Below are 27,232 nucleotides of genomic sequence, written 5' to 3'. Positions count from 1 at the left end.
AAGTTTTAGATCCTGAAATAATGTAGTATTCCTAATATGAAGGCTTTTTAGCTAATATGATCTTGTTCCTGGCTTGATATTTATCTTGAAGCAATGTTGCTGTTCATGATTTGAAGTTTTCCCAGTTGTGCTGCTGACGTTAGTGAGGTTGCGGTTCCTGATGAGATGCGGTTCTTAGCATGTTCTTCTTCACTTGTTGTTGTGGTTCCGAATGTAATTATGACTGAATTAAGATTGTTTTGTTACCTTATGCCGGCACGGTGGCACAGCTGTAGCGCATTGGCCTCACAGTTCTAAGGACCGGGGTCCAAACCCTGCCTGTGTGGAGCTTGCATGTTTTCCCTGTCCATGCCTGCGTGGGTTTTCTCTGGCCACTCTGGTTTCCTTGGACATCCTAAAAACATGCAACATTAATTGGACACTCTAAATTGCTCCTAGGTGTGATTGTGAGTGCGGCTGTTGTCTGTCTTCATGTGCCCTCCGAATGGCTGCCAACCAGTTCAGGGTTCACTCTGCTTCCTGCCCATAGATAGCTGGGAAAGGCTCTAGTTCTCCCGTGACCCTTGTGAGGATAAGCGGCTTGATGGATGTATGGATTGTTGTCTGATATACTCTTGTTCCTAACAAAGTGCCTGACATGTTTTTGTTTCTGGCATGGGGTTTTTCTTCCTGACTTCCATTGTTCGTGACGTTGTCCCTGCCCGAATGTGGTCATTGTTTCTAAGTTTATGTTGAGGTGTTGTTTTTGGTGCGATTTTATTCTTCTTTTGTGATGTTATTCCTGTGATGTTGACGTTGTTCCGGATTTGAAGCTTTTTCCTTCTTGGCAAAAATGTGTTGTTCCGGGTGGTAGATTGTTGTTCTTCATGTGAGGTTCTTGTTCCTGATGTGAGGTTTATCTTGGTATTATGTCAGTTTTGTTCCTTTTGCCTGACGTGATTGTACCTGACCGAAGGTTGTTTATTTCTGATGTGTCGTTGCTGTTCCTGATGTGATGTTTCAGGCATGATTTGATTGTTCTTTGTGATGCAATGTTGATATTGTTGTTCCTAATTTGAGGTTGCTGTTCCTGACAAAGATTCTGTATTTTCCTGACTTGATGATGTTCCTGATGGGAGGTTCTTGTTCTCATTGAGACTTTACTGTTCCTGTTGTAATGCTGTCGCTGATGCCTCGTAATTGTTTCTTGCGTGAAGTTCTTGTTGGTGTTCCCGACTTGGGGTCTTTTTCGATGATAGTGTTGTTCCTGATGTGACTTTGCAGTACCTGATGCCACGTACTTGTTCCTGATGTGATGATGTTGTTCCGTTGTCCTGTTGTTCTGAATACAGTAGTTCCTTTGGCAGCATTACGGACAGACAAGTCATTCACTAAGTAGCTTTTATGCGTATTTGTGTCCGTCAGTCGTACGTGTTGCTGGCTCTGGTCATCTTCCTTCCATACATCTCGCGGGGCGTCCTGTGGTTTCGGGACAAACTCCTCGGTAGGCACCGCCCTCTTCATTTCTCCTAACAAGGACTTTTCAGGTAACATCAATGATAAGTATTAAAAGTGGCTGATAAATTTGGGTGTGGTTTTTGAGGTCCTGTGGAGGAAGATCCGGAGCAGGTTATGTTCTACAGCTTCCTGCCTAGTGAGCCGCTCAGTAAGGAGCGTGTGGAGGCCTTCAGTGATGGTGTCTATGCCATCGTGGCCACGCTCCTCATCCTGGACATTTGGTCAGTATCATTGTCCTCACTTCAAAATCAGAAAAAGCTAATTTCATTTAAACACCGGCTACTGTCATTTCTCGTGTATATTGTAGAAATCTCCCCTCCCCCCAAAAAATCTTCACTTTTCAGTTGTGTGCATTATACATAGGTATAGTGAAATCAAGAATTAACTATTCTGTTAGCATGAAAAAAAAACAAAAACTTTTCTAACATCTTAGAGGCATATGTGATACAATCAATAGAAAATTGAGCTGATAGAACATGTTTATATAGATACAGAAATGAATCTTCAAGAATTTACCTCGTGGGATAATGTGCCTGTCTTCTCTCCTTAACCTGTCACTATTTTCAGTAGTTATTGGCTCATCCTTTTTGATTTTTAAAGTTACGGCGACATAATGAACATGGCTGTGGCAGAGAGGAAAAAGATTGAGGTTTACAACACTCAGTGACCTTTTTTTGTGTCTGTCAGCACTTATTTAAACACTGATTATGCCCCAGCCCTAATTCATATTTCTGTTTTGCAGTGAGGACAACGTTCCTGAGCCGGCATCGCTGCAGCAACGCTTCAATAACAGCCTGGTGGCGGCACTACGCTCGTACGGGCCTGAGTACCTGGCCTACCTGGGCTCCTTTGCCACAGTGGGCCTGCTGTGGTTTGCGCATCACTCTCTTTTTCTCCAAGTGTCTCGGGCCACGCGCGTAATGGGCCTTCTGAACACGTTGTCTCTGGCCTTCGTGGGAGGCCTGCCACTGGCCTTCCGGTTGACTCACGAGCTTCCTCGCGCTGCGCTCCGCGATGAGCGGCGGGCCGTGCAGGCCAGCTGCGTCCTGGTCTTTGGCGCCGGCGTCTTCCAGCTGGCCACCTGGGTGGCGGCGCTGCAGGGCGGCGGTCGGCGAACGCTGCGGCCGGCCGTGCGCTATGGCGGCCCCGAGCACATCTTCATGCTGGCCAAGCTGGCGCTGTACCCGGCGGTAGCACTTGCCGCCTTCCTGCTCACGTGCGTGTTGAGCCGCTTCAGTGTCACTATCTTCCACCTCATGGAGATCGCCACACCGCTAGCCTTCCTGCTGCTCAGGTTGATGGTGCGAGTTGCAGGCGCCCTGCTCAGACGCCTGTTTTGTCCTCAAAGGAGACAACCAGAAAATGGCGAGGAAAACATTACCTCAAGGGTGCCGTCTAACGCTTTGCTAACTTAGTTGGTTGAAAACCATAATTTCTCGTGTATAATGCACATTCCACCCCCCCAAAAATGTCAAAAGTAAAGCAAGTAATGCACATATTGCATAGGTATTTGGGAATATTGTAACACATTTTAATCATATGTATGCTGCCAACTAGAGGTTATGGAAAAAGCAGTACCCTTTCATTGCAACATGCCAAAGCCACCTAGTGGTCATAAAAAAGGTGCAGTCTTTACTTGGATTTCAATATGACAGGGATACACATGACTGCATATGTGCAGTATGTACTCATAGGTTTACATACCCTGGCAGAATTTGTGAGAATATATATAAATATATATATATATATATATATATATGTGTCCTTGTTTAAGAAAAAAAGTCATGACTGATGACTGAACAACCACCTTCATTCATTTCTTTATGGTAACATATTGTTTGATGATGATAGTTTTCTGAAATCCGTGATAGTTTCATTTGAATCCCATTAAAATGAGTTGTTTCGTCTGGCACTTAAGGTTTTCTTCAATGAATTTCAAATTCTGCCTGGGTAATCAAACATATGTGCACAACTCTTTTCTCACTAAATAAAAGTAGGGGTGAGAATTTCAAAATAAGAGAAAGTAAATACAAAGTATTTCATGTTCAAATAAAGAGCTTACTTTCAGAATAATTCTTTGGGAGAACAGGATCATACAGGCAGAAGCAAAATATTGCATTGTAAAAATGCAATATACATAAGTGGAAAGGTTTTCCTCAAATTTGAGGTCAACTTTGGGGGTGCATGTTATACATGGGTGCTTGTTATATACGAGCAATTATGGTAGTATGACGTGATAAGCATGCCTAATAATTTTAAAACAATGCGCTTTTGTAACTTTGGTGCCGCAAATCGCTGTTTTAACACTAAGCGTTATCTATGTTCAAAAATTTAAATGTCCATTTTAGTCACTCCAACAAAATTCTGATGATTTTTTTTTTTTTTTTAAACCAGATGTTCATAGGATTACTTGTCAGTAATACCTTTGAAAAATTATTTAGTGAGAAAAATGGTGAGGTGTTGAAAACTTATTTTAGCCGCGGTTTTTGTTCAAATCGACACGGCAGGATCCGCAAGCATCTGTTGAGTTTTATTGCTAAGCAGTGCCTACATTAAAAACATTTTGGCAATCACGAAGACAAAGAAAATCAGTTTTGACAAGTCATGATAACAACAAATGTCGGAAAAAGACATAAAACACTAATGCTGCAACAACTCATTGTTACTGTCTGTAAATATTTTGATACATGTGATTAAACTTTTTTTTAAGCTTAAAACATTTCAGACTGACTGCAGAAAATGCACATAGATTGTGATTCAGTTGATGGTTTGGTCTGTAACTTGACCAAGATAAATCAGTTCAAAGGTTATTTTCTGTCACTAACCAAGTTGGACAGAACATGACACGCTTCTTAATAACGACTCACACATCACCATCTTATTTTAAGGCGAAGTTACATTAAATACATTTTAATGTTGTAACCAGAAAAAAAAAGTCACGGCAGTGGTTCATGGAGGCGGAAGACAACCCCCCTCATCAAAATTTTTATAAAGTTTGCAAAAAAAAAATTCATTGAAATCTTGTTTCTGAAAAATAAATAAATATGTATTATAGCGAGGTTACTCAATTTCATGTCTGTCAGTGAAATTGGTTTCTAGGCTGGAGAAGCTTTGAACAAAGTACTATCTAGCCTTAGAACTCGCCAAATATTAGCTGCTTCAACTAAAAAATGGCTTACTTCCTTTTCAAATACGGACGTGTGTCTTTGAGACTTTTTCGTGTACCTTGTCACGACGGATACATCTACTAAATTTTGTCCAGATTGGTGAAGAATAATTGTATCCTGCCACCTGCCCGAAAATAAGGGATAAGCTCCAGCACTCCCGCGACCCTTGTGAGGATAACTGGCTCAGATCGTGGATGGATGGAATGATGAATGATTAATGAAGTCATAAAAATGTCACTAAGCCATAATAATTTCAAATTGCACTTTTTCTGTTGTTCAATTTAGACCACAGATGACTTTGCGTCAAAGAAAGCACCTTGAATATAACTTTTTAAAATATTATTATTAGGATTGAGTAGACAATTGCAGCGTAAACTTGAAAGATTTGTGCTTAGGCATCTGGAATGTTCTTCACAATGATTGTGTTGCTTAAGTTTGAAAAACCTTTTTTTTAATGTAATTTGTCATTTCCCAACATGTCTACATTTCATATCTGTATTTTCTCTTCATGTTGTATGAATTATTTTAAATGCCACACATTTTTTTAAATGACTTTATTTACCCCACGTTCATCTCAAACCCTTCATCATCACCATTACAAACCTCATGAAATTAAATATTCACAGAATGATAAATAAAAATGTTTTAAAAAAAATCAACACCACCGCTGAATGTCCATTTTGTTTCTAAAATAATAAAAATAATTAAAAAAGAGTTAACTGTCATATTTCAGGATGTTATGCCCAATCACAATCAATTTGTAATGTGCAAGTCTGTCAAGGGAACAATTGAAACGCATATTACTGGAACCTTTTTTTTTTTTTTTTTTCAGTAAAAATAAATTGGGGAGCCGATTGTCAGACATTTTTCAAATTTATGTGTAAATTCTCACAACAAAGAAACAAGAATTGAATGCTTATGTCACAGTGTTCTGCGACATCGTGACATTTCCACTATATGTCTATGATGATGTATCACTGTGCTTCTTTCACACTTGTAACAAAAGCAGCATGAAATAATGTAATTTAAAAACAGCAATTAGAGAATAAAACAGAATGTAAATTATTTTTCCCAAGTTATTTGCTTCAATTTAATGTATATTGTGCTGCTCCTTCAGGCCATTGCCACCTGGGGGGATACTACAATTCATCCATCCATAGATAAGGATATTCAGTAAAAGGGTGAAAAAGAATGTCACAACACATTGGTAAACTGCAGTAATACTCATTCTTGGCAAAGGATAAAGAATAGATGCCTGAGTATTTTTATATTACCTGTCTTCATATGTTGCACCCCCCTTTGTGTACAAATTTTCATTATTTCAATGGTCAACATGGCTACACTGAAGCTATCCGTTAGCCGATCTGACATTTTTGTTTGTTGAAAATAAAGCAAAATAAAGCAAACAGCAAGATAAGTGAACAAAACAGCATCGAAATGTGTCACCCAATCGGCTTTGTGCTGGGAATCTTGTGTCTTAATTGCCACACCTTGAATCGTTTTGACTTTCAAATTTGGGTCTGCAAAGCCTGCATTGATATTCAACTATTCAAAATCAAATGGGGTCCTTTCAAAATGAAACGCCCTCATCTGGTCCCAGTAGAACTTAAAAAAATAAATGGCCTGGAGGAAAAAAACTCGGAAGTCCATCCGGAAGAAAACATCAGATAGTCAAAAAACCTCAAAACAAAAACAAAACAAAACAGAAAAACAAACAAACAAAAAAGCGCTTTGGTAAACCTTTTCTCTGTCCTAAACATCGCATCGATATTTGGACAAAATTTGCATAAAATATTAACTGCACAAGTTTTGCATTAAATACAGTATAGTCTTCATGGCAAACTACATTCAAAAACATCATCTATCTGATGTCATGAAATAAAAGCCTTGAGAAAAAGTGGCGCTCAGTGCGGCTAGCATCAACAGTGGGGAAGAACATTTAGTTCTTAGTCTTCAGTAGTACAATGCTAACGGGTTAGCAGTTTCACAGTAGCCAGACGAGCCTTGTGCCACACATGCTCAAATGTAGCTGAAAGAATTAGTGCTTTCTTTTGGTTATTAAACGAGACAAAGTTGCCATCAAGAAAATGCTAACTTCTATAGCATGACAAACTTAAAAGCAGTGCTACAAGTTCTAGTATTAATTTGTTCATCAGCAAACTATAAAGCGGCTAATGAAGCTAAACTGCTAACACGACTGAGTGTTTTTAATTTTTAGAAATCGTATCATTTGAATTGCTGTATCTCCTTTTCGCATCTGTGCTAGTCGCTAGCATTTTTTGGCCACTCAGTGCGGCTAGCGTCATTAGCGATATGAACATTTTAGTGCTTCTTCAACTTCAGTAGTAAATGCTAAAGAGAGAGTTTAGCGTTTTTCCAGCCACACACATGCTCCAATGTTGTTAGTTGAAAGAGCTAGTGCTATGTGGTCAAACTAAAACGGCCAACAAACTTAACTTCCTCAGCATAAGAAACTTGTATTGCTTCTAAAGTATTGGCGGCTTTTTATGCTCCTATCCAACTACTCATAGTCATAAAACTAAAAAATATAGCTATGAATTTACAGTCTCTTACTATCTCTACTAATTGCTAGCATTTTTCCAACTCTGTGCAGAACATTCCAGTTAATATAACATCTAAAGTTTTGTTACCTTGATGTAATTTGATGTTCTCGTCTCACTCCTCAAATATAAAACTTTTTTTCACCTTCTGAACGTTCAAATGTACTAAATGTGTTCATGCTATTTAGCTACATTAAATTGATAAGTTACATTGGTTTTTTAGTTTAATAGGTAACTATATATGAGCTAATTTTTTTATGTACATTAGCATGTAACAAGTGTATGGTCTACTTTGGTGGCTGAGTGTGTGGGCTAAAGTGGCCTGTCGCTGGTTAGCGCATGTGCTAGTCCGCTAACCGACATCTTAATTCATTGCTGGGTCAGTGCAATGTAGACTTCGACCACTTCCTGGTCAAAGATGGCAGCTGGATGCAAGGCTCCAGAACCGGTGGAAGACTTTTTTTTTTGGTGGCGTTTTCAGTATTTGTGATGTCATTTTTTTGTTTTTTGTTTTGTTTTTAGCTTGCACTGGTTTCAAGTCGAATGAAGAGTCATCAGTTTGACACACTCGTGTGTTGTTGTTGGGTACATAGTTGTACAATCACACACTCGCCTGTCACCACCTCCCAGTCACTCTGTGGGGGGCAGCATCCCTCTGTCCTTCAAGTGTGTGGTGAGCGTGTTGAAAATACTCAGCTGCTGCTCAGGCTGCAGCATCAGAAGCTGCTGCAGGACTTTGCTCGGGTTGGGGCCCCTGCAATCAAAAACAATGGGAAGTTAAGCTTTTACTCAAAATATAAATATCATTAGCAGACTTCTTTTTTTCAGGCATTGCTTCTTGAGACTTTTTATATGGACTATTGTAGTTATGATTGAGGTCTACCAAATGAAGCTTTGCTCAGTATTTAGTAGAAGCACCCTTTTAGGCTTACACAGCCATGAGTCTTTTGGGGGACCATGTAACAAGTTTTTCCACACATGGATTTGGGTATCCTCGGCCATTACTCTTTGCAAATGTTCTCCAGTTCTGTTAGGTTGGATGGTGAATGTTGGTGGGCAGCCATTTTCAGGTCTATCCGGAGATGCTCAATTGGGTCTACGTCAGGGCTTTGGCTGAGCCATTCAAGAACAGTCACATAATTGTTCCAAAGCCACTCTACTATTTTAGCTGTGTGCTTAGGGTCACTCTCTTGTTGGACCCTGAATTTTTGGTCCAGTGTAAGGTCCTGAGCACTCTGGAGAAGGTTTTTGTCTAGGATATCCCTGTACTTGGCTAGACGCATCCTTCCTATGATTGCAACTCGTCATCCTATCCCTGCAGCTTAAAAACACGCCCACAGCCTGATGCTGCCATCACCATGTTCACTGTGGGGACTGTATTGGACAGGTGCAATGTCTCACCTCCACCGCGGAAGTGGATCGGACGGAAGGCGGTTTGGCCGTGATCGCATATCATCTGAATATGGCTCGAAACAATAATGTAATAAAGCCCCTGACTGGTGGAGGGCTTCTGCTATTATTGACTTTCTAGAAATTCCTCGTACCTCCTGACTGCATCTCTGGAGCTCAGCCACAGTGATTTTTGGGTTTTTCTTTCCTTCTCTCACCAGAGCTCTACTCCCTAACTGGTCAGTCTGGTTGGACAGCTGGCTCTCGTTAGGGTTCTGGGCCTCTCAAATGTCTTCCGTTTAGGGATCATGGAGGCCACTGTGCTCACACAAATCTTGGGTGCGGCAGAAATATTTTTGAAAACTTGGCCAGATCTATGCCTTGCCACAATTCTGTCTGAGCTCTTCTGGCAGTTCCTTTGACCTCATGACTCTTCTTTGCTCTGACATGCACCATGAGCTGTAAGGTCTTATATAAACAGGTGTGTGGCTCTTCTAATTAATTCCAATCAGTATACCCCATATTCCAGACAACAAGCCGCTTCTTTGGTAGGTTTTCAAGGTGGACCGTCGTAGTGTTTTGGTTTCATGAGACGAAAAGGTTTGTCCATCAGGGCATGGATGTCTGTTGACAACTCCCTCCCGACTATGACCAAAAAGTTGCAAACTTCCGTAAATTTTTTGCAACAAAAATAGCTGAGGAACTCAGTGGACCAGATGACATAAAAAATATGAATGAAATGCCTTTAACGTTCAATCTTCCCCTAACTCAAACTGTGAACAAGACTAGAGCATCACCCAGTAATGGTGAAAACAACTGGCCTCGAGAGAACGCATTTCACGTATGTTTTGAGTCACGCCGCTTCTGAGCAAAACTGTTTTTTATCACTATGACAAAAGAAAAACTCCCAAAAGGCGCAATCATTAAAGTTAACAAAAAAAAAAGGGGGGCATTATGGAAAGTTTAATGACTGAATGGCTGGTTGAGTCTTACAGTAGGTGCCCAGGAGGATTTTTTTTCACAAGTGAGAAAAAAGCATTCCTCGTCTTGGATGGATGAGGGCTCATATAACAGATTCTGTAAAAACAGCCATCAAGATTTCAAACTCAATCCCGGCTGTGATTCTCAGAGGTACAACAAAGTTTTTGCCACTGGACACCAGAGTGAATCATGCTTTTAAAGCAGCACTCCATGGTGAGTGGGAAGCTTGGATGTGCTGCGGCGAGAACTCTTTTGCAAAAACTGGTCACATACGAAGATCATCCTTCTCTGAGGTTTGCCAGTGGATTTTAAATGGATGGAGCAGTGAGAAAGAATCTACCGTCACTAAGGGATTTAGAAAGGTTGGACTGCTACCAGAGGAGAACAGCACAACTTTAGCAGTAACTGCGTGCCGAGATAAAAGTACTGACAGAGGCACTGAAATGCTGTGTGACGGAGGCTCTTCAATGCCGATACTGAAGACGACGACTTCAGTTGTTTGAACGAACAGGAGAACGATGAATAAAATATTATTTTTATTCTGTCAAATTTGAGGCATTGTACTGCCATGTTAGTCAAACGTGGTATTTAAATAAACATTTACAAAGACTTTCTGTGTGCGTTCACAATGTATCATCACATTTAGTCTATACTCGTATCCTATGGTCCGGTGCGGCTCGCCTATGGAAAAAAAACAAAACAAAAAAACGATACATCAAGTGGGCGGGTATAACTGGTGCATGATGTAATCTGGAAAATACAGTAACCAAACACAGCTGGACTTGACTGATGGTGAAGAACCATCTCAATGATTATCAGAAAAAATAGACAGCACCCGAGTTAAATATATGAGGTCTGAAAACATATGGCTGTGTGATATTTCATTTTTTTTAAAAACAGGGAAAATTTCGTGAAATCAATGATGTTGGAGATCCGCACGCGGGACTTTGGTGTGGGCAGGATGGATTCAATCCCGTTCAGTGATGGTATCGATGTGTCTTACAACTGACTGGGGATCGGTTCAGAGTGTAGTCTGCTCGAAGTTAGCGGAGATTGGCCCAAACACTTCCGCGACCCTTGTGGGGATAAGCGGAAGAGGGTGGATGCATGGATGGAAAAATGTCAACAATTCATTATTTTTTTTTTTTGGCCATATAGGTTACTGTGACACTAATGAGGAAAATATAAACTTTTGTAAAGGATTTTAGCAAATGGCAGCAATACAACAAAGAGTGAAAAATGTAAGAGGGTCTGAATATTTCCGTAATCAATGTAAATGAAGATTTTGTGGTTGTTTCAAAACAAAACCTAAGGCTTCTCGTACTTATTGGCTGATTTTTCTCTTCTCACCTGATGAAGCTGGCGATGTAGACGTGGGTGAAAGTGGCCATCAGGTACTGACAGTCGAAGCGGTCCATGATGCCTCCGTGACCCGGGATGGTGCTGGCAAAATCCTAGGAGAGAAGTGTGGCAGTTACGTTCAGCATCATGAAATCTGACATCGAAATACTACTGTATTAATACTGTAACAAGAAAATAGTGAGCGGGCGAGTGATTCACTTTAATCTTAAAGGCTCGCTTAAAGCCGCTTGCGAAGAAGCCCCCGAAAGGGCCGATGAGCGATGCAAAGGATGACAGAAAGATGCTGTGGATCTGGAATGGGTACAACGTCATTGTTTCCTGAGAGAGAAACCAACAAACAAAACATATTACCGGTACGTACTCAGAATTCATTAAAATATGTATTTTTATTCTGGGTACAGTGATGGTGTCGATATGTGCCCTGCGACTAACTGGTGACCAGTTCAGAGTGTACAGATAGTCAGCCTTTCGCCCGAAGTGAGCTTTGATATTCTACAGCACTCCCGCAAACCTTGTGAGGATAAGCGGCTTGGAAAATTGATGGATGGATTCTAAAGCATATCATCATTGAGGCAGCCGTTTCCCAACATTTTGGCTAGATGATTAAAATACTAGTAATACTAGTTTTAAAATGTATACTGTTTATGTTTTGTCCAAGAACCTATGCACATTACTTAGAGAGTTTTTTTAGCTGATCGTTCCACTTATTAATTATTTTTTTTTTTTTACTGAATGTATTTCTTGACAATATTCTATTCTGTTCTATTACAGGAAAGCATCCAAAAAATATTTGGGGTCGGGCTCAGTCCCCCGCTCTGTTTTTAATTGTTGGTTTATGAAAGTATTTGGTTAGCTTACTATTTGTTTCTAAATTCAATAAAAAAAAATACAAAAAAGCTCTATTTATTTAAAAATGCTATTAATATATATATACTTATTTTATTTGTATCAGCATTTCCAACATATGGGTTACATTACTTTTTTAAATACATTGATTTGTATTTACAATTCTATCTTTAAAAAATAAACCACTTACATTATCATTTTATTTAAAAAAAGACATTATCAATACAACTGTTTCCTTAATTTAGTCCGACATTTTATCTAACATCCAATATGAAAAAAACACCCCTGTACATTATTATTTCAATAAATACAGTAAATTACAAAAATTATTGTGACTTATTTCCACTATCTGATTCCCTAATTAATTTGAATTTTAAAAATAAACGACCTTCCACCGTATTCATTAATTAAAGTATAAAGATTTAAAAAAATACTGAGCTCTTTTTCCACAATTGTGGCCACTTTCTTCATTTGTTTACATCTAAATACAAATGTTTAGTATGACATGACGTTTGACACTTACCCAAGGCAGCAAGTTGCGTACAAGCGTGGGCAGTTTGTACTGGTGCAGCACAAACAAGTCCGATGGCTCGCATTCAACTGTGAACAAGGTGCCGCTTTCGCTACTCAGGCCCACCGGACACACGAAGTACTGGAACTGGGACAGCAGCGACGACAACTACACAACAAATACATGTTATCTGGTAGAAAAGATGGAAAAACTAAAGTTTTCAAGCGTTGAGACTAGAATCAAAGCCATTTTACCACCATTTTACGATTCAGTCTAGGAAAGTAAATAAAACGTGTACTTGTCATGGGTTTCAATTTTCTGAGTGGTCACGATAGCGTGTACTTGTTAGCTTTGTGTTGATGTGTATTTTATGATGACGTAATTGAAATTTGTGTTATTATGTTATCTTTAGCTGTATCATGATGTACGTTTTGTGTGTCTTGGTATGTAATTATTTTTTTATGTTTACATTCGCTTGAGCGTTGACGTGTACATTTTGCTGGATTAGTGTACTGTGGTTGTGCAGCAATATGTACATAAAATTTGTGTGTTGATGTACATATTTCAGGAGAGTGATAGTGTTGTGTACGGTTTAGTTACACTAATGTGTACATTTTATTTGTGTTGATGTAGTGGAGGGTTTTCAGTCATATGTTGATGTGGTGTCCACGTAGTTGCATCTACAATGTGTAAAAAAAGTGTGCTGTACATATGGTTGTGCCTCCATGTTGTGTGTTGATTATATCCAATTTAGCTGGGTGTTAAGTCTTGTGTAAATGTACATTTGAGGAGTGTTAGCGTGTCCAGTTTATTGTGTGTTGATATAGTGTACATGAAGTTGTGTAATGTAAATGTGTCGGGGTAACCTTGGTTGTGCCCCTATGTTTACTGTAGACATGAGTTGTTTTGTTATGTACATTTAGTCGCGTGCTGATGTTGACATTCGATAGATGTAGAGTAAAAATAGTGTAGTTTACATGGTGAGGACGTCGTATACATGTGCTGTCTATCTGCACTCACAATGAATCCAAAGACGACAGTGAAGAAGTAGCCTCCTATGAATCCCTCCCACGTCTTCTTGGGCGAAAGCTGTATGCACACACGCACGCACACACACTTTTTATCATTGGTGTTGATCATGTCTCGTGTTCCTGTTGAAACATTACCCTCTTTATCTTTCTTCTCGGCCAAGCTTTGTATTTGCCCTCAAGCTTCCTTTGCACAAACTCATCAATTCAATTGATTGTCTATTGACCATTGTAACTACACAAACCACTGTTTCTCTAAGTCTGTTTCAAAGAAAGGAAGAAGCAGATATTTAAATTAAAAACTCCAAATATAAATATAACATGGGCTTTTATCCACTCAGTTTCACCAAAATTCTTTAGAACTTTTTTTTTCCCTCGTCAAAGTGAGTACCCTATTGAATTTGTTTACACATTTGACACCAAAAATGTAGGTTGACAGGTCCCTATCTCAAAACAAAAAACAAAACGGGAATTAGGACCAAATCAAGGGGTGTGCCTCTCTGAAAAAAAACTTCAATATCAGCATGATTTTATTTTAAATGTACATTTTTCCACTAAGAAAAACTGAAAAATAGTCCCATTCCTAAAGTATAGGAATGTTAAGGTCAATTCCTTTGCTTTTGTTGTACTGTATATGTAGACATTTGGCTTTCAAAGATGAAAATTCATGAGACAAAAGTTAAAAATTCCAGCTTTTATTTCATGCAGTTTGAATCTTGACGTGTAAAACAATTCAGGACAGAGCACCTTTAATTTGAACCCACCCACTTTTCAAGTATATATATATATATATATATATATATATATACACACACACACACACACACAAGTCTTAAAGAAGTAGTTATTGGTCTATGAAAGACAGAATTCTTGTTTGTAGGTGAAGATATACTTATTTTCCACCATAATTTGCTCTAAAATCTTTAAAAAATAAACTACGATTCTCTGGATCTTTTTTTTCTCATTTTGTCTCTCAGGTTAGGTGTGCCTATGCTGAAAATTACAGGCCTCTCATTTTTAATTGAGAGAATTTGCACAATTGGTGGCTGACTAAAATACTTTTTGCTCCACTTTATACATATACTATATATGTATTACACAGACAAATATGAATTGAAAATATTAATTTGGTTATTCTATATTCATATTTATTTTTTCCCTTCCGTGACTTTCTTCAAGGTTCTTATTGGCTAAAACGGCTTTATAGCATCACTGTCACATTTTGCTTGGGAATGTTTTCTCATGTGGATTTTGAACCTAAATGACTGTATCTCACCTTGATGAGTGGAGTGCGTCCAAAGAAAAACCCGAACAGGTAGGCGCCAATGTCATTGCAGATCACAATGGAGATGGGCACAATGAACCTTAAAACACAATTTCATGAAAATAATTTGCATTATTCAATTACTGGTATGTGCAAGTGATATACCAGAAAGTGCTAGTGTGGATTTGTACGATGTCACATCAGTTGGTGCTCGCCTGTTCTTTTGGGCAGTATCCCAACTATTAATATTGTTGACCCTCATGTGAAGGTGGTTTGTCAGTGTTGACTAATGTAACTCACGAAGCCGTTTACGTAACATGGGTATTTGGTTGCATATATGCTAGACACACGACATAGTGCTTCGTCCTCTCCGTTTTAAGTGCTTTGTCACCATTTTTTGCAATCAATCATCATTTACAAACCCCTTCCTTTTTGGGGAGATGATAATTGTTTGCAGATTTCCGGTGTTTACGGCAGGCCTTGATCCCAATTGGCATGAACATTGTAAACATTATGCATGGCTTACCAGATCATTCCTTCAAACAGGTTCTGTATGACAAGGTGTGACTGAGTCACCACAATCAACAGCGTCACATGGGTCCACGCAAACTGGAATGGCAAACATAAGACACACACAATCACGTACACATTTTTCCACACAAAGTGTGACAGCATTGGAATGTGGAAACATGCATTTCAGTTAAACATTTGATTGACAGATGAGTGCCAGTGCATAAAAAGGACAACTATACGCAGATTAATGATTAATATTATCCTGGACCGCATTGTTTTCAATCAATTAGTCATTGAATAAACAATATGAGACAGCTTTTAGCGTTAGTGGTTAGCATTGCTATTTGTATACACACCATGTAAAACTGCAGGCGGTAATGTTTCTTCACTAAACTCAGCACAAACATGCAGAAACCTACAAAAAAAAAGAAGAGAAAACGTGCTGTCAACATCAAAGATAGAGAAGACATCAAAATGTCCAAGATTAATCTGACAGGATAAGTGAAGTATGTTTCACATGGTGCCTGTTCTACACGGTACCATGTTTGTAGTCTTAGAGGATTAAACACACAATTTGTCTTATGTACAGCCTCAGCTTTAGCCAGGCAGCATCATCATAGCGCATCACACATTTAATGTTAGCTTGAGCTAGTTAGTCACAATCACAGTGCACCTCTAATTTAGAAATATTGCATAACTGTTAGGTTTATCCAGATAGAACCACCTCAGCACTCAACACCATTAATATTAGCTTTAACCAGATAGCTACATTGTATCAGCATTTGATATTAAGTTAGCTTTAGTTAGCTCAAACAACCACAGCACACGGATATTGCCAGATAGCATGACAACAGTGCAGCCCACTATTTACATTGGATTTAGTTCGCGAACCAAAGGGTATATGTATTTGATATAAACCAATAGTTTGAGACAGCTACAATGACCACAACATAAAACATCATTAATCATAGCTTTAGAAAGCCAGCATTACCACAGCATAGCTTTAGTCAACATTTAGGTTAGCAGACTAATGTGCAACTCAATTTTACAAATAGCATCAATTAGGTTTACCCCCTTGACTATATTCCTCATAATTGTTAGCCAAGTAGCATGACTATAACCATCCTTAATTTTTCATGCAACTTTAGCATTAGCCAGATGGCATAACTACAGCACATTATACAATTACAGTTAGCTTTAGCCAGGTTACTTGACCCCAGAGAAAGACCATTAGTTTGAATTTCACCAGCTGCAGCATACCACGCCATTACCATGAGCTTTAGCCAGCTAACATAACCACAGCTCACCTCAACTTGACAAATTTGTGTTGTAGATGATTTTAAGTATGAAAAGTGAAAATTGTTGTTTAAATAGATCAGATTAGGACAAAAAAAACTTGCATCAAAACAAAGAAGATGTGGGGTTGTGGTGAGGGTTCAAAAGGCATCTGCAGGTTTACTTACCTGCCAGGTACAAGGCGAACGAGATGAATCTGTGGTAGCGAGACAGGAACTGCAAAGGCTCCTCTCTCCGCACCAGAGCCCCAAAATAGTCGGCCAGGGTCTCACCGTAGAAAAAATAGTTGACGCACACCAAGAAATACCTCAACACAACAAAACGGACACCTTTCAAATCATAAACATACCACAAAAACGAGACATTTATAATCATCCCACAACGGGCACCCACCACACACACACACACACACACACACACACCACACACACACCACACACACACACACAAGCACGCACGCACGCACACACGCGCACCCACACGCACACACACACCGTGTGCCGTGAAATTTTCAATTTTGGAGTACTGGTATGTGCCTTGGCTACAAAAAGGTTGGAATTCGCTGCTCAGATCATGTGTTCAACAGAACGGAAGCATGTGTAAACATAACCACGAATGCTAGCACTAGCTTGCTAGGGTAAGTGCTTTTACCTAATTTTCCAAATGTGGGAGAAGTTAGAGCATATAGCGGACTCTAGAAATATATTCATTCTACAACACAAAAGACACAATCATGTCTGAACACACAGTCACATTTTCCCCTGTAATTTCAAGGATTTAATCATCCCACAGCACACAGATACACAAACTGTGATTCCAGAGACTTAATCGGCCTATAACACATTCAAAGACATATGCGTTTGTTTTTACAAAATGGGATTTTACACATTTAATATTCACACAAAACAACAAAACATACATGTGCATTTACGCAAAACATGCACGCTATGCGGGGGTGTTCAACATGAACATTCGCTCACTCTCTTTGACTTCCAACACAGCAGTGATCTTTGAACCCAGTGCTACACACTCTGCTGTCTTTGTGTGTGTGTGTGTGTGTGTGTGTGTTGCGTGCATGTCTCTACTCACCAGCTGAGCGTCCTGAACCAGGGCAGGTCATAAGAGCGATAGACCTTGTAGCCGATTGTGATGATTTCCTGGAAACACTTGATTTGCACTGTCATGACCTACAAAAACACATTAAATCAAATTATTTATTTAAATATCCATCCATTTTCTTAGCCGCTTATCCTCACAAGGGTCATGGGAGCGCTGGTGCCTATCCTAGCTGTCAACGGGCAGGAGGCGGGGTACACCCTGAACTGGTTCCCACCCATATTTGCAGGCCACATGGAGACAAACAGCCACACTCACAATCACACCTAGGGGCAATTTAGAGTGTCCAATTAATGTTGTATGTTTGTGGGATGTGGAGAACATGCAAACTTCACACGGGGAGGGCTGGGATTGAACCTGGGTCCCCAGAACTGTGAGGCCAATGCTTTCCAGCTGTGCCACCGTGCCGCCTTATTTAAATATAATAGATCAAACTATTATATTATTAAATATTTAGTATATAAACTTAAGACCACAAAAAGTGATTTTAACGCTGCAAAAAAAAAAAAAAAAAGTTTAGTTGCTGGAATAATAGGAACCCGCCCATATTTCATTTACTCATTGGAAAAATGACAGGAATTAAAGTCGGTCCAAAAGGAAATTAAGTTTAAAGGGAAAATCCGGGAATTTAATTAACAATGTATCCGATAGGTCATGTTGTCATATGTACTGTACCTAGAAAATTTGAGCTTAATCCGATATCATTTAAGGTTATTTTGAGAATACTTTTAATCGGAAATTTTTAATGCTCCCGGTCGCCGCCTCCTGCCCAAAGTTAGCTGCGCTAGGCTCCATCACTACTGCGACCCTAGTGAGGAGAAGCGGCTCAGAAAATGGATGAATGAATTTACAAGGCCTGGGACTAGCCAGGCTGCTTCAAACTAGAATGGCTGACTTCTGTTCAATTCTAGACATGGTGCCTTGAGTCTTTGTCGTGCGGCCTCCCATGACAGACATGTCAACTGATTTGTGTGGGTTTTTTGAGGGGTCGGGGTGGAGTTGGGTACCCTAAATATTTGCACAAAGCTTTCAAAAACTAGTGTGTTTTAAAGTGTGTTGACCACACCCCAAAAAACATTTACACATTATTGCTGGGGCCATAATAATAACAAACAACATTTCAGTACAGTAAAAGAAAAGGATGCGTACAATTAAAATGAGAGCGATTGGTCCCAGGTAGATGATGAGGAAGAAACCCGAAATCATGGCGAGAGACAAAACGCCTCGAATCCAGTAGTTTTTCCATCTGTGGACACATCAACAACATGCATTCATTTAGTTACACAACATTCAAAATATGCAAAGGGACACCAACGACTGACATTTCAGGACTGTTTTTGTCTTTGTTTGCATGCAAACCAAAAGTGAAACAAAAATACGGCCACTCTTTACTTCCTCACTCATTGCCTGGCTGTTAGACATTTCAAGACATGCTAGACACACGCTGCAAAAAGGAAAAATCTTACCCAATGAATGAATTTATCTTATTTGTAGTCCAAAACACATTCAAATTTTGCAGATATACAAAGACTACATTGTCAGATTTTTTTCACCGATTTCACTGACAAGAATGTCTCAATATATGTTGTAACTTACTTTCATACGGTCATTTTTTGTGGAAAAACTGTGATTTAAAAAAACATAGCAAAGTTGGTTTTGAAAACAATGCAAAAAGGTAGGAAAATAGTATTAAATGCATGACATCTAGTTGGTGATGTCACTTTGTAAACAAAACAGAAATGGAAAGAGGGAAGCATACATTTTATTTTCATGCGTTTGTGTTTTCAGGCTGAATATCAAGATTTCATACTTTTTTTGTTCAAAAACTGGTGTGAAGGGCCCACCAAGGCAAAATTATCAGCTCGAATTTTTTCACTTTGTCCATTTGCAACAGGACTGTGCAGCGCTGGGTTGTGCGTTTAAAAAAAAAAAAAAAAAAAAAAGGGATACCTTGGGTGCAGTCCTTCCAGAGCCTTGTTGAGACACTGTGGTGTGTTATCAGTGTCTGCCGTGGATGCTGGGACGTCGGCAGCGTCCGCTTTGGTGTCCACGTCGCACTCACCCTCCATGTCGCCCTGCAGGCCCAATGACCTGTCCTCCTCGCCCTCCTACACACACACACACAAATAAATAAATAAATGTTTGAGTGACTGACGTCGACAAAGGTGAAAGTAAAGAACTGATTAGCGATGATGAGACTACTATGCTGATTGTCACAACTTCAGTAACTAGTTAAGAGTGAAGCCGTAGTCTACATTAAAGCCGGAAGCGGGTCGTCATGTCATACATGTCAAGCAACATAACAGTACTTTAAATGCAATGTACTTTTTACTTCTACTTGATTATTTATGTGGATCTATACTTTTACTCCATTACAATGATCGACAAGGTTGTCACTACGTTTGCGCGTCTATTTTTAGACTCCATCTTCAACTTCTGCATATGTCCCCCATTGCGCCAATCAAACACGAAGACTGTCTTTCATCCACCCATTTTCCAAGCTGCTTATACTCACAAGGGTTGCAGAGTGCTGAAGCCCATCCCAGCTAACTTCGGGTGAAAGTTGGACTACACCCTTAAGTGATCGCCAGTCAGTCATTTGACACCAATTCAAATGACACAAGGCAGTCACATGACTGACTCATGAGGCAATTAAAATTACGCTTTTTGGGGAAAAAACAAGCACGCATACAACCATGCGAGTCTGTTTACAGACACCTCCTCCCCCACTCCTCCACCCCCCTCCCAAAAAAAAAAAAAAACAGCTTTGTCACGCAGCTCTTAAACTGCGATTGTCCAAACTTGGATATTTCAGCCCACTTCAAACTTGGGAAAATACCTTGTTGATGTCCTTGCTGTTGTTTTGGCAGTGGATGTGATAAAATTAGTCACACACGCACACACAAAATCACCAAGTCTGGTCATGAGGTCATTTAAGTGAATGGAGCAAATAACGTTTCTGGAGGCCCAATTGATGTGATAGTTTTTAAGCGGTTGTGTCAATTCCCATATTCCCCCCGCCCCTTTCATTTGATGTTGACGCGCTGATTGAATTTAAAAAAAAAAAAGGGGGGGAAAAAAAAATCAGGTTTCTTGAGTATTTTTTTAATTGAATATTTTCTTACTCATAAATAAATATTTGGATGACTACTTACACATGTAGACATAGACATATTATTCTTAAAAGGTCTACTGACACATGGAGGTTACTTTCGGCTTGTCCCTTTCGGGGTCACCACAGCGAGTGATCTCAGATGAACGCACATATATGTTTGGAACAATTTTTACGCCGGATGCCCTTCCTGACGCAACCCTTCTCAGGGAGTGGAACCCCCAGTGGGATACAAACCCACAACCGCTGGTTTACCAAACCAGTGCTCTAACCACTGAGCTACGGGGCCTCCTCCACTGACACATTTGGAATGATTTTTAATATGTTTTTAATTTAGAAAAAAAAAAGTCCGCTGGAATGGACCCATCCATTTTTTCACCACATGTCGTATATGGATTTTGTACCTCCCATCATGAAAATCCTCTCGAGGCATTCGTTTTGGAGAAGAAGCAGGAAGTGAGTTTTTTTCCCAGAAGCCCACACTGGCGGTTTCGAGTGTTTATACCCGTTTTTACCGGCGCAAAAGTAGATGTTTTTTTCTGCGTGTTAGCCAAAATGCCGACTCATTGTATTGCTGGATATTGCTCGAACAGTCGGGAGGATGGATTTACTCTTCACATTTTTCCAAAACACCCGGTTCTTTATGAAAAATGGATTGCACAGGTGCAAAGGACGAGAGCTTCGTGGGTTCCAAATGACAGGTAGGTGTGTATAGAGCTATTAAAAAAAAAATAGTTGGGGTGATGACGTAATCCTCTCAGAAGTAACAAAAGATCCGCGTCATAGTAATAATAATAAAGTACCTAATTCAGGGGTGTTAAATGTGTCGTCGCTCGCAGCGGCGGCGGCGATCATCGTCACCGCGGAGGTGGTCGGGCGGGGGAGGTGGTTTGGCCGCGTGCGGGAGAGAAAGGAGCTCTCCCCCCCGACCGGCCAGTTACTGCGCTCAGCATGGGTCCTCCTGAGTTTGCTACATCAGTCACTCACATTTGAAAAATGTACAGGTGTGGTCAGTCCAGCGCGCAGATATAAAGTTAGGGGTGTGGTCCACTAGTCATGCCCGCAGACATAAAGTTGAGGGTGTATGTTCTGTTTGTAATTATGAGTGCACCCCTTTAACAGCACAGGGGGCTGGTGTTAGGTAAACTACGAAGTAGAAATAAGATGAGCAGCAGCTCATTGTTAGAGACGGTGTGCTTCGGTGTTAAAAAAAAGAAAAGAAAAAAGACGTCAGGCAGTGATTCACTGCGCTGGATCGGTTTTCATGTGCGCTGAGAGTGTGCGACAGGTGCACAATTGTGCAGTGGCGCAGCTTAGAGGGAAGATTCGTCAAGACTACACAAAATAAGCGACGTCTTTCAATATGCATTTCTACTGGTAACAGTTTTTACGCGCATTATTTTTCGTGCTCGACTGTACATATTTGCGAGTGCGATGGCACGCGGGCCCATACGCGCCTGTCAAATCAGTGACTACTACATACGGTCATACATTCTGTCGGGGAGTCTGTTGTTAGTTAGAAGTGATCCGCATATCATTTAAATATGGCTCGAAATGATAGGGTAATATTGCCCGGGTCACTTCACTCGATTGTGAGATGTTCTCTTCCTCTCTCTCTCTCTTCTTCCATGTATATAGGCATGTAAGTTGAGCTTTAAAGGTCAAGTGTCGTCAAACGGATGATTTTTGGTATATTAATGAACAAACCCACAGCCAATATGGTCCCATGTGTTTTTTCACCACAAAACATGATTTTGACATATACAGGTTTTTGTAACTCCCGCCTTGAAAATCGTCTCAGGGATTTGTTTTCGAGAAGAAACAGGAACTACATAATCAGTCTCTCTCATAACGTAACAAAAGATCCGCGTATGAAATGTGTCGATGTGCGTGTCGCCCAGCCAACAATGTCTCGACTTTGAACATACCCCTAAAAGCAGCATACACTACAGGTGCCGAAACTCAGCCACACCGGCTGAAGCGTCTCGTTCGGCGGTCAGAGCTTCTGTGAAGGCTGTGCGTCGGGCTTTGCTATGGGGGCGGTTCTGAAGAACCCAGCCGAGAATGCGTTACTCAGTCGCGTGCGCGCATAAAGGGCCCCGGCTCGACTGTGAACACCCTAAAGCAGCACTGCTCGGCTCTGTCATAAGCCACACCGGCCGGCTGCGATGAGCCGCGGTTTGGCCGTGATCGCATATCATCTGAATATGGCTCGAAACAATAGTGTAATATTGCCCCAGTAACTTCACTCGGTTGTGTGGTGTTGTCCTTTTCGAAAAGGGCGTCGGTGTCAGATGGTGCGTCGGAAACATCCGAATATCTCTGTTGTTCGGCTTCCATAGTAGCAGGCACTGCGCGTTTTCAACGGTGGAAGTGACGATGACGTCAAGGACAGAGGACGTGACTAATATGGCGACCACTTGGATGTCGAGGGACACTCAATTGCGCAACTTTGTGCATGGATGACGCGTTCTCTGCTCACTTTTTTTTTTTCTGGATAGACAATGAAGTAAATACTGTTGTATGTATTTTTCATGACAATATCTATTTTAGAATGCTTATAGGGATGACAGTCCCACTTTAAGTAACAGTAATTTTACTTTCGAACTTTACTCCAACTTTAAAAAAATATATATATATTTTTGGTAATGTAACAACTACTTGTTCCAAAGTTGTAGTCACATACCAATTTTATACTTATAGTATGGCATTCCTACATAAAAACTAATTTCACGCAATGTGTTTTTTCTGCGCTTCCTCTGCCAGAATCTCTCCACAGCTCGTTTATTCATCCCTTCACTCATACATTGGCTTCTTTTCATCCTAAAACCATGAGTGGAAATAATCAATGTTGCTGCCATCATCACATGACATGATCAACACAAACAGCAATCAGGTGACGAATTGGCAGAAAGCACAGCAAGTTCATACCCCCACAAAGCCCCCAAAGATTGCACTATTGGAATGGGAATGTTTCGTCAACGCTCAACTTTTGATTCATGTAGAAATTCTGTTTTTCCAATGAATCATTCATTCGTAATGGAAAATAATAGCATTGGTCAACTGTCACAAAATCCAATACATCTCGTCCTCATGACAGGATACACAAGAATTATCACAGAACCTACGCTGTAAAATGCACAAGTAATCATCTAGTTTGGTTTGAAGGTGTCATTTTTCAGGGATTTGGGCCATTTTCAGTTTGTTATCAAGCTAAACTTTTTTTTTTTAATCAGAATGTTTTCACGTTAGAAACTGTCCTCAAGAGTCTTGTGCACTCGTCCAACTGGTTCAAAGTGCAATGAAGCAACCTGCCACCAAAGAGGCCCCCACCACACCCTCTGGCGAAAGATAGAAAGAAGTCAACTCTCGAACTCATCTCGCCTGATATTTATGACTTATGTTTATTGCAGATATTCATTATTACATATACAGTTCAATTAGAAACAGAACAAAATACGATATAATACAACTAAATAGAGTAAGCTATTAGTCACACAAAGGGGAGATTCTGGTTTTCCACATGCACGGCGGCGCCAAACAGCCTGCAAAATATACTGTATTCATAACACCAGGCGACACAGGAATAATAAATATTGCAGTAGTCTCATATTTGTGGAAATGAATGGCAAAGTATATTAGATCGATCGATAGCTAGCTAGAAAAATGTACAAAATGTATTGTAGAACAGTTGTATGAAGACTAAGTTAGACTAATCTTTTTTTACAAGGCTGTATTAAGACTAAGTTAAACCAAAATGTTTTATTTCAATCTCCCTTTCTGTATCCTCTTATAACGATACTTTTTCTCCCTGCAAAAATGTGTTTTCTTTACAACTTTTCAAAAAAAAATTTTAATTCTATTACGAGGTCCCATGCCATTAGAAGCCTTTTTCCCTTGTAGTTTTATCAATGCTAAAGGTCAAAATGAGCCAGTGACATGGTTTCAATTCTGAAACTATGCAGTTTGTCAACTGAATGCAAAAGACAATAAACGCCAGGTAAAATGACTGTATCAGATTTGTGCATTTATGACATAAAAACTTAACTCATTCATTATGCTCACTTTATGATTTATAGCCAACCACTCAACTTAGGTGAACAGCAACATGGAATATAAGCGTACGAGCATCAACTCCTATCGAGCTAAGCGATAATCACGGCAAGGTCAATTCTAATCAATGGGAGCTGGTGGTGATCATACATAAATACAGTATACTCCTCCATTTTTGCGATCATCCATGTCCCCTTTCAGATTCATATTTCAAATTCTCAATTAGAGGTCCGACAATCCAGCACACCATTTCTGGGATTTCAGCATCTCAGCCATACAAATACAGTCTTTAAGTATACATGTGTTATACAACAATACTTTAGTTGTAATTGTCTACATAACTGTAGTGGATGAAATAAAGCTCGTATTCAATGTCACCAGTGATGGTCATAGCGGCCAATTCAATTCCCATGAATGGGAGCGAAAGATGAGTTCAAAATAGCCCCCTCTCATTTGTCACCCAGATGGCCACTCCCAACTAGCTCAGGTTCTCCGGTAGTGGGCCAACAATCCAACGCTTGGTGAATTGGGCTTCACTAGAACAGTAAGACATTGAAGGATGCCACACTTGGTTGCCCCGAGCGGATGACACGTCCCAAACCTCAAAATACTTCCCTCTGTTTGACTTTTCACGTACGTCCCTCTGCTCACATTCCCCATTGAAGGGCCAATACTACAGCTCTTGGCAAATTGTTCTTCACAATGAGAGTAATGCGGGGACGGACAAGGCTCTGGATGCCGTGCAAGGTCACAGCGCAACTTTGATGAACGTGAGCGTGCCAACGATCCCCTGAAGAGGACCGTGCTGGGAGAAGCACATAAATGTGGTGCCACAGAAGCTAATTCAATGGGTAAAAATAACCCTGGCAAGCAAAATTTACTTTCTCACAACCTTTTTTAAATCTATTTTCTTACGATTAAGACTTTAATAAAAATACAACTTCACTCTTGTAAATTTCCAATTACTTCACCAGATTTTTTTTTCCACTTTGTCTCAGAAAAAGTAACATTTTGTGCTTGAAATATTGCAAACTTTTTGCTATTCTTAAATGTATATATGTATATATATGAAGAGTAAAGAAAATGTTACCTATTATTGTTTTTGTTACTATTTCAAAATTGTGTTTGGATGTGCAAAAATTCATTGTGTGAGTGAAAGTTAACTATCAATTTATTCTCCTATTTTATCAATTAATTATTTCTGAGACATTGTTAAACATAAAATTGTCAAAACAATAAATATTTTCAGACTTCTGGAAACCTCCAAGCAAGCAGAATGATTACCTTTGTACTAAATCAAAATTGGAGATTTTCAAAAACTGCTTTTACTTCTGAAAATAAACATTTTGCCTATTTTCCGACATGTAATGGGTTTCAAAATGAATACTTATTCATTTGTTTTCTGTCATGTTTGAATTAAGGTGTGGAAATCGTTTTTCAAAAATCTGATTGTTAATTCGAAGAACAAATCAACAGAAATTGTAATAAATGAATTATGAAATATGATAACTAGGCAGCCTTAATAGCATTTAGTTTATGAATTAGCTTTAGTCATATACAGCAGCATTTTGCATAAGTTCAGCTTCAGCTGTTTTTTATTTATTTCTTTTGGGTAGTTTGAACTGCACAAAGTCACTTACACACACACACACTGAGACAGCTTCAAATATATGTTTTCTTCGGGGGGCGGGGATCTTCTTGCTAAAAATAAAAATATCCTAGTGAGTAAAAATCTGGAATTCCATGAGTAAATGTCGTAATAAGTGAGCGTTGAGAGAAGTGTGGAGGTTGTGAGGTAAACACTGAATCAAAGCTCGGGAGACTATTTTTAGCCGAGCGGTCGGATTAGCCACTTAGCTCGCTAACAAGCTAGTAATTAGCCTCCCGTCTCAGGTTGACAACCTCGCACAACTTGTGCAGCCGACGCCGAAGCCAATGTATTTCTTTGTTTTTCATTTTAATTTACCTTATCGCTCATGTTGTCGGTGCTGTCCGGGTCTTCCCCGCCGCCCCCTCGCCGCCGGAGCTCAGTCATGTCGCCTCCGTCGCCCCCCGAGGAGAGGTGAGAGGAGTCGGGGAGAAGAGACACGCGAGGACGGCCGCCCGCTCGCTCTCGCGGCGGTTCTCCGTGAACGCTTGGCCAAACGTCAAAAGCGTGCCCGCTTCTGAAGCGTCAGAGGCTGCGGGCAGCGAGTGAGCGATGCCAGTGAAAAGAGAGGCGGGCAGCTGGAGTTGACCAAAAGGTCCACTGACTGACCTCGCAGTTGGCTGCCTGAATTCAGGCGGTCTGCTTGCTTGCCTGCCTGACTGCGTGTTTATGTTTATCACCGCAGTCCGCCGTCCAGGTAGCTGCATTGCCAGGAAACCACTTCCTTAGTGCGGACTTTCAAAGTAAAGCAGACAGCGTTACATCAGTTAATTTTGCCATTACGTTGGTGGATAAAACGAGTTTTGCTTTCGGTAAGGCCCCCGAAGCGTCAACTTGACACGCGTTTGCCGCAGTTATTCGCGAGTCTTGACTGCAGCTGATGCGTAC

General features: G+C 40.1%; 2 protein-coding genes across 3 annotated transcripts in view; one reads left to right on the top strand and one right to left on the bottom strand.

The window, feature by feature from the left end:
* Positions 1-5,551, top strand: part of tmem175 (transmembrane protein 175) — a 10,496-nt gene extending 4,945 nt beyond the window's left edge. Inside the window, exons 8-10 of the mRNA XM_061816475.1 lie at positions 1,405-1,483; positions 1,583-1,718; positions 2,240-5,551. Of these exons, the coding sequence (XP_061672459.1) occupies positions 1,405-1,483; positions 1,583-1,718; positions 2,240-2,912 (888 nt within the window). The 3' untranslated portion in view covers positions 2,913-5,551. The remainder of the gene's footprint in view (positions 1-1,404; positions 1,484-1,582; positions 1,719-2,239) is intronic.
* cds1 (CDP-diacylglycerol synthase (phosphatidate cytidylyltransferase) 1) lies at positions 3,587-27,232 on the bottom strand. 2 transcript variants are annotated; one of them, XM_061816481.1, is made up of 14 exons: positions 26,954-27,232; positions 26,663-26,876; positions 19,482-19,639; positions 18,681-18,777; positions 17,505-17,602; positions 16,583-16,722; positions 15,476-15,534; positions 15,133-15,215; positions 14,619-14,706; positions 13,335-13,403; positions 12,327-12,482; positions 11,156-11,275; positions 10,946-11,049; positions 3,587-7,979 (listed from the first exon to the last, which is right to left on the bottom strand). In XM_061816481.1, the coding sequence occupies exons 2-14, from the start codon at positions 26,729-26,731 to the stop codon at positions 7,856-7,858; spliced, it is 1,365 nt and encodes a 454-aa protein (XP_061672465.1). In that variant the 5' UTR covers positions 26,732-26,876; positions 26,954-27,232; the 3' UTR covers positions 3,587-7,855. The 2 variants fall into 2 exon arrangements, with proteins under 2 accessions (XP_061672465.1, XP_061672464.1); XM_061816480.1 differs by having other exon boundaries at positions 26,663-27,232.

Source organism: Syngnathoides biaculeatus, chromosome 4 (genome assembly GCF_019802595.1).
Source record: "Syngnathoides biaculeatus isolate LvHL_M chromosome 4, ASM1980259v1, whole genome shotgun sequence".
In the NCBI taxonomy this organism is placed as follows: Eukaryota; Metazoa; Chordata; class Actinopteri; order Syngnathiformes; family Syngnathidae; genus Syngnathoides; species Syngnathoides biaculeatus.
This window is presented reverse-complemented; position numbering and strand designations above follow the sequence as displayed.

Coding starts and splice junctions, on each gene's coding strand:
- cds1 (XM_061816480.1), bottom strand. CDS start 26,731: ATGACTGAGCTCCGGCGGCGAGGGGGCGGCGGGGAAGACCCGGACAGC. Junction 15,535..16,582: donor GTTCGCCTTGTACCTGGCAG/GTAAGTAAACCT, acceptor TTTTTTTTGTAG/GTTTCTGCATGTTTGTGCTG. Junction 15,216..15,475: donor ACCGCCTGCAGTTTTACATG/GTGTGTATACAA, acceptor TTGCCATTCCAG/TTTGCGTGGACCCATGTGAC.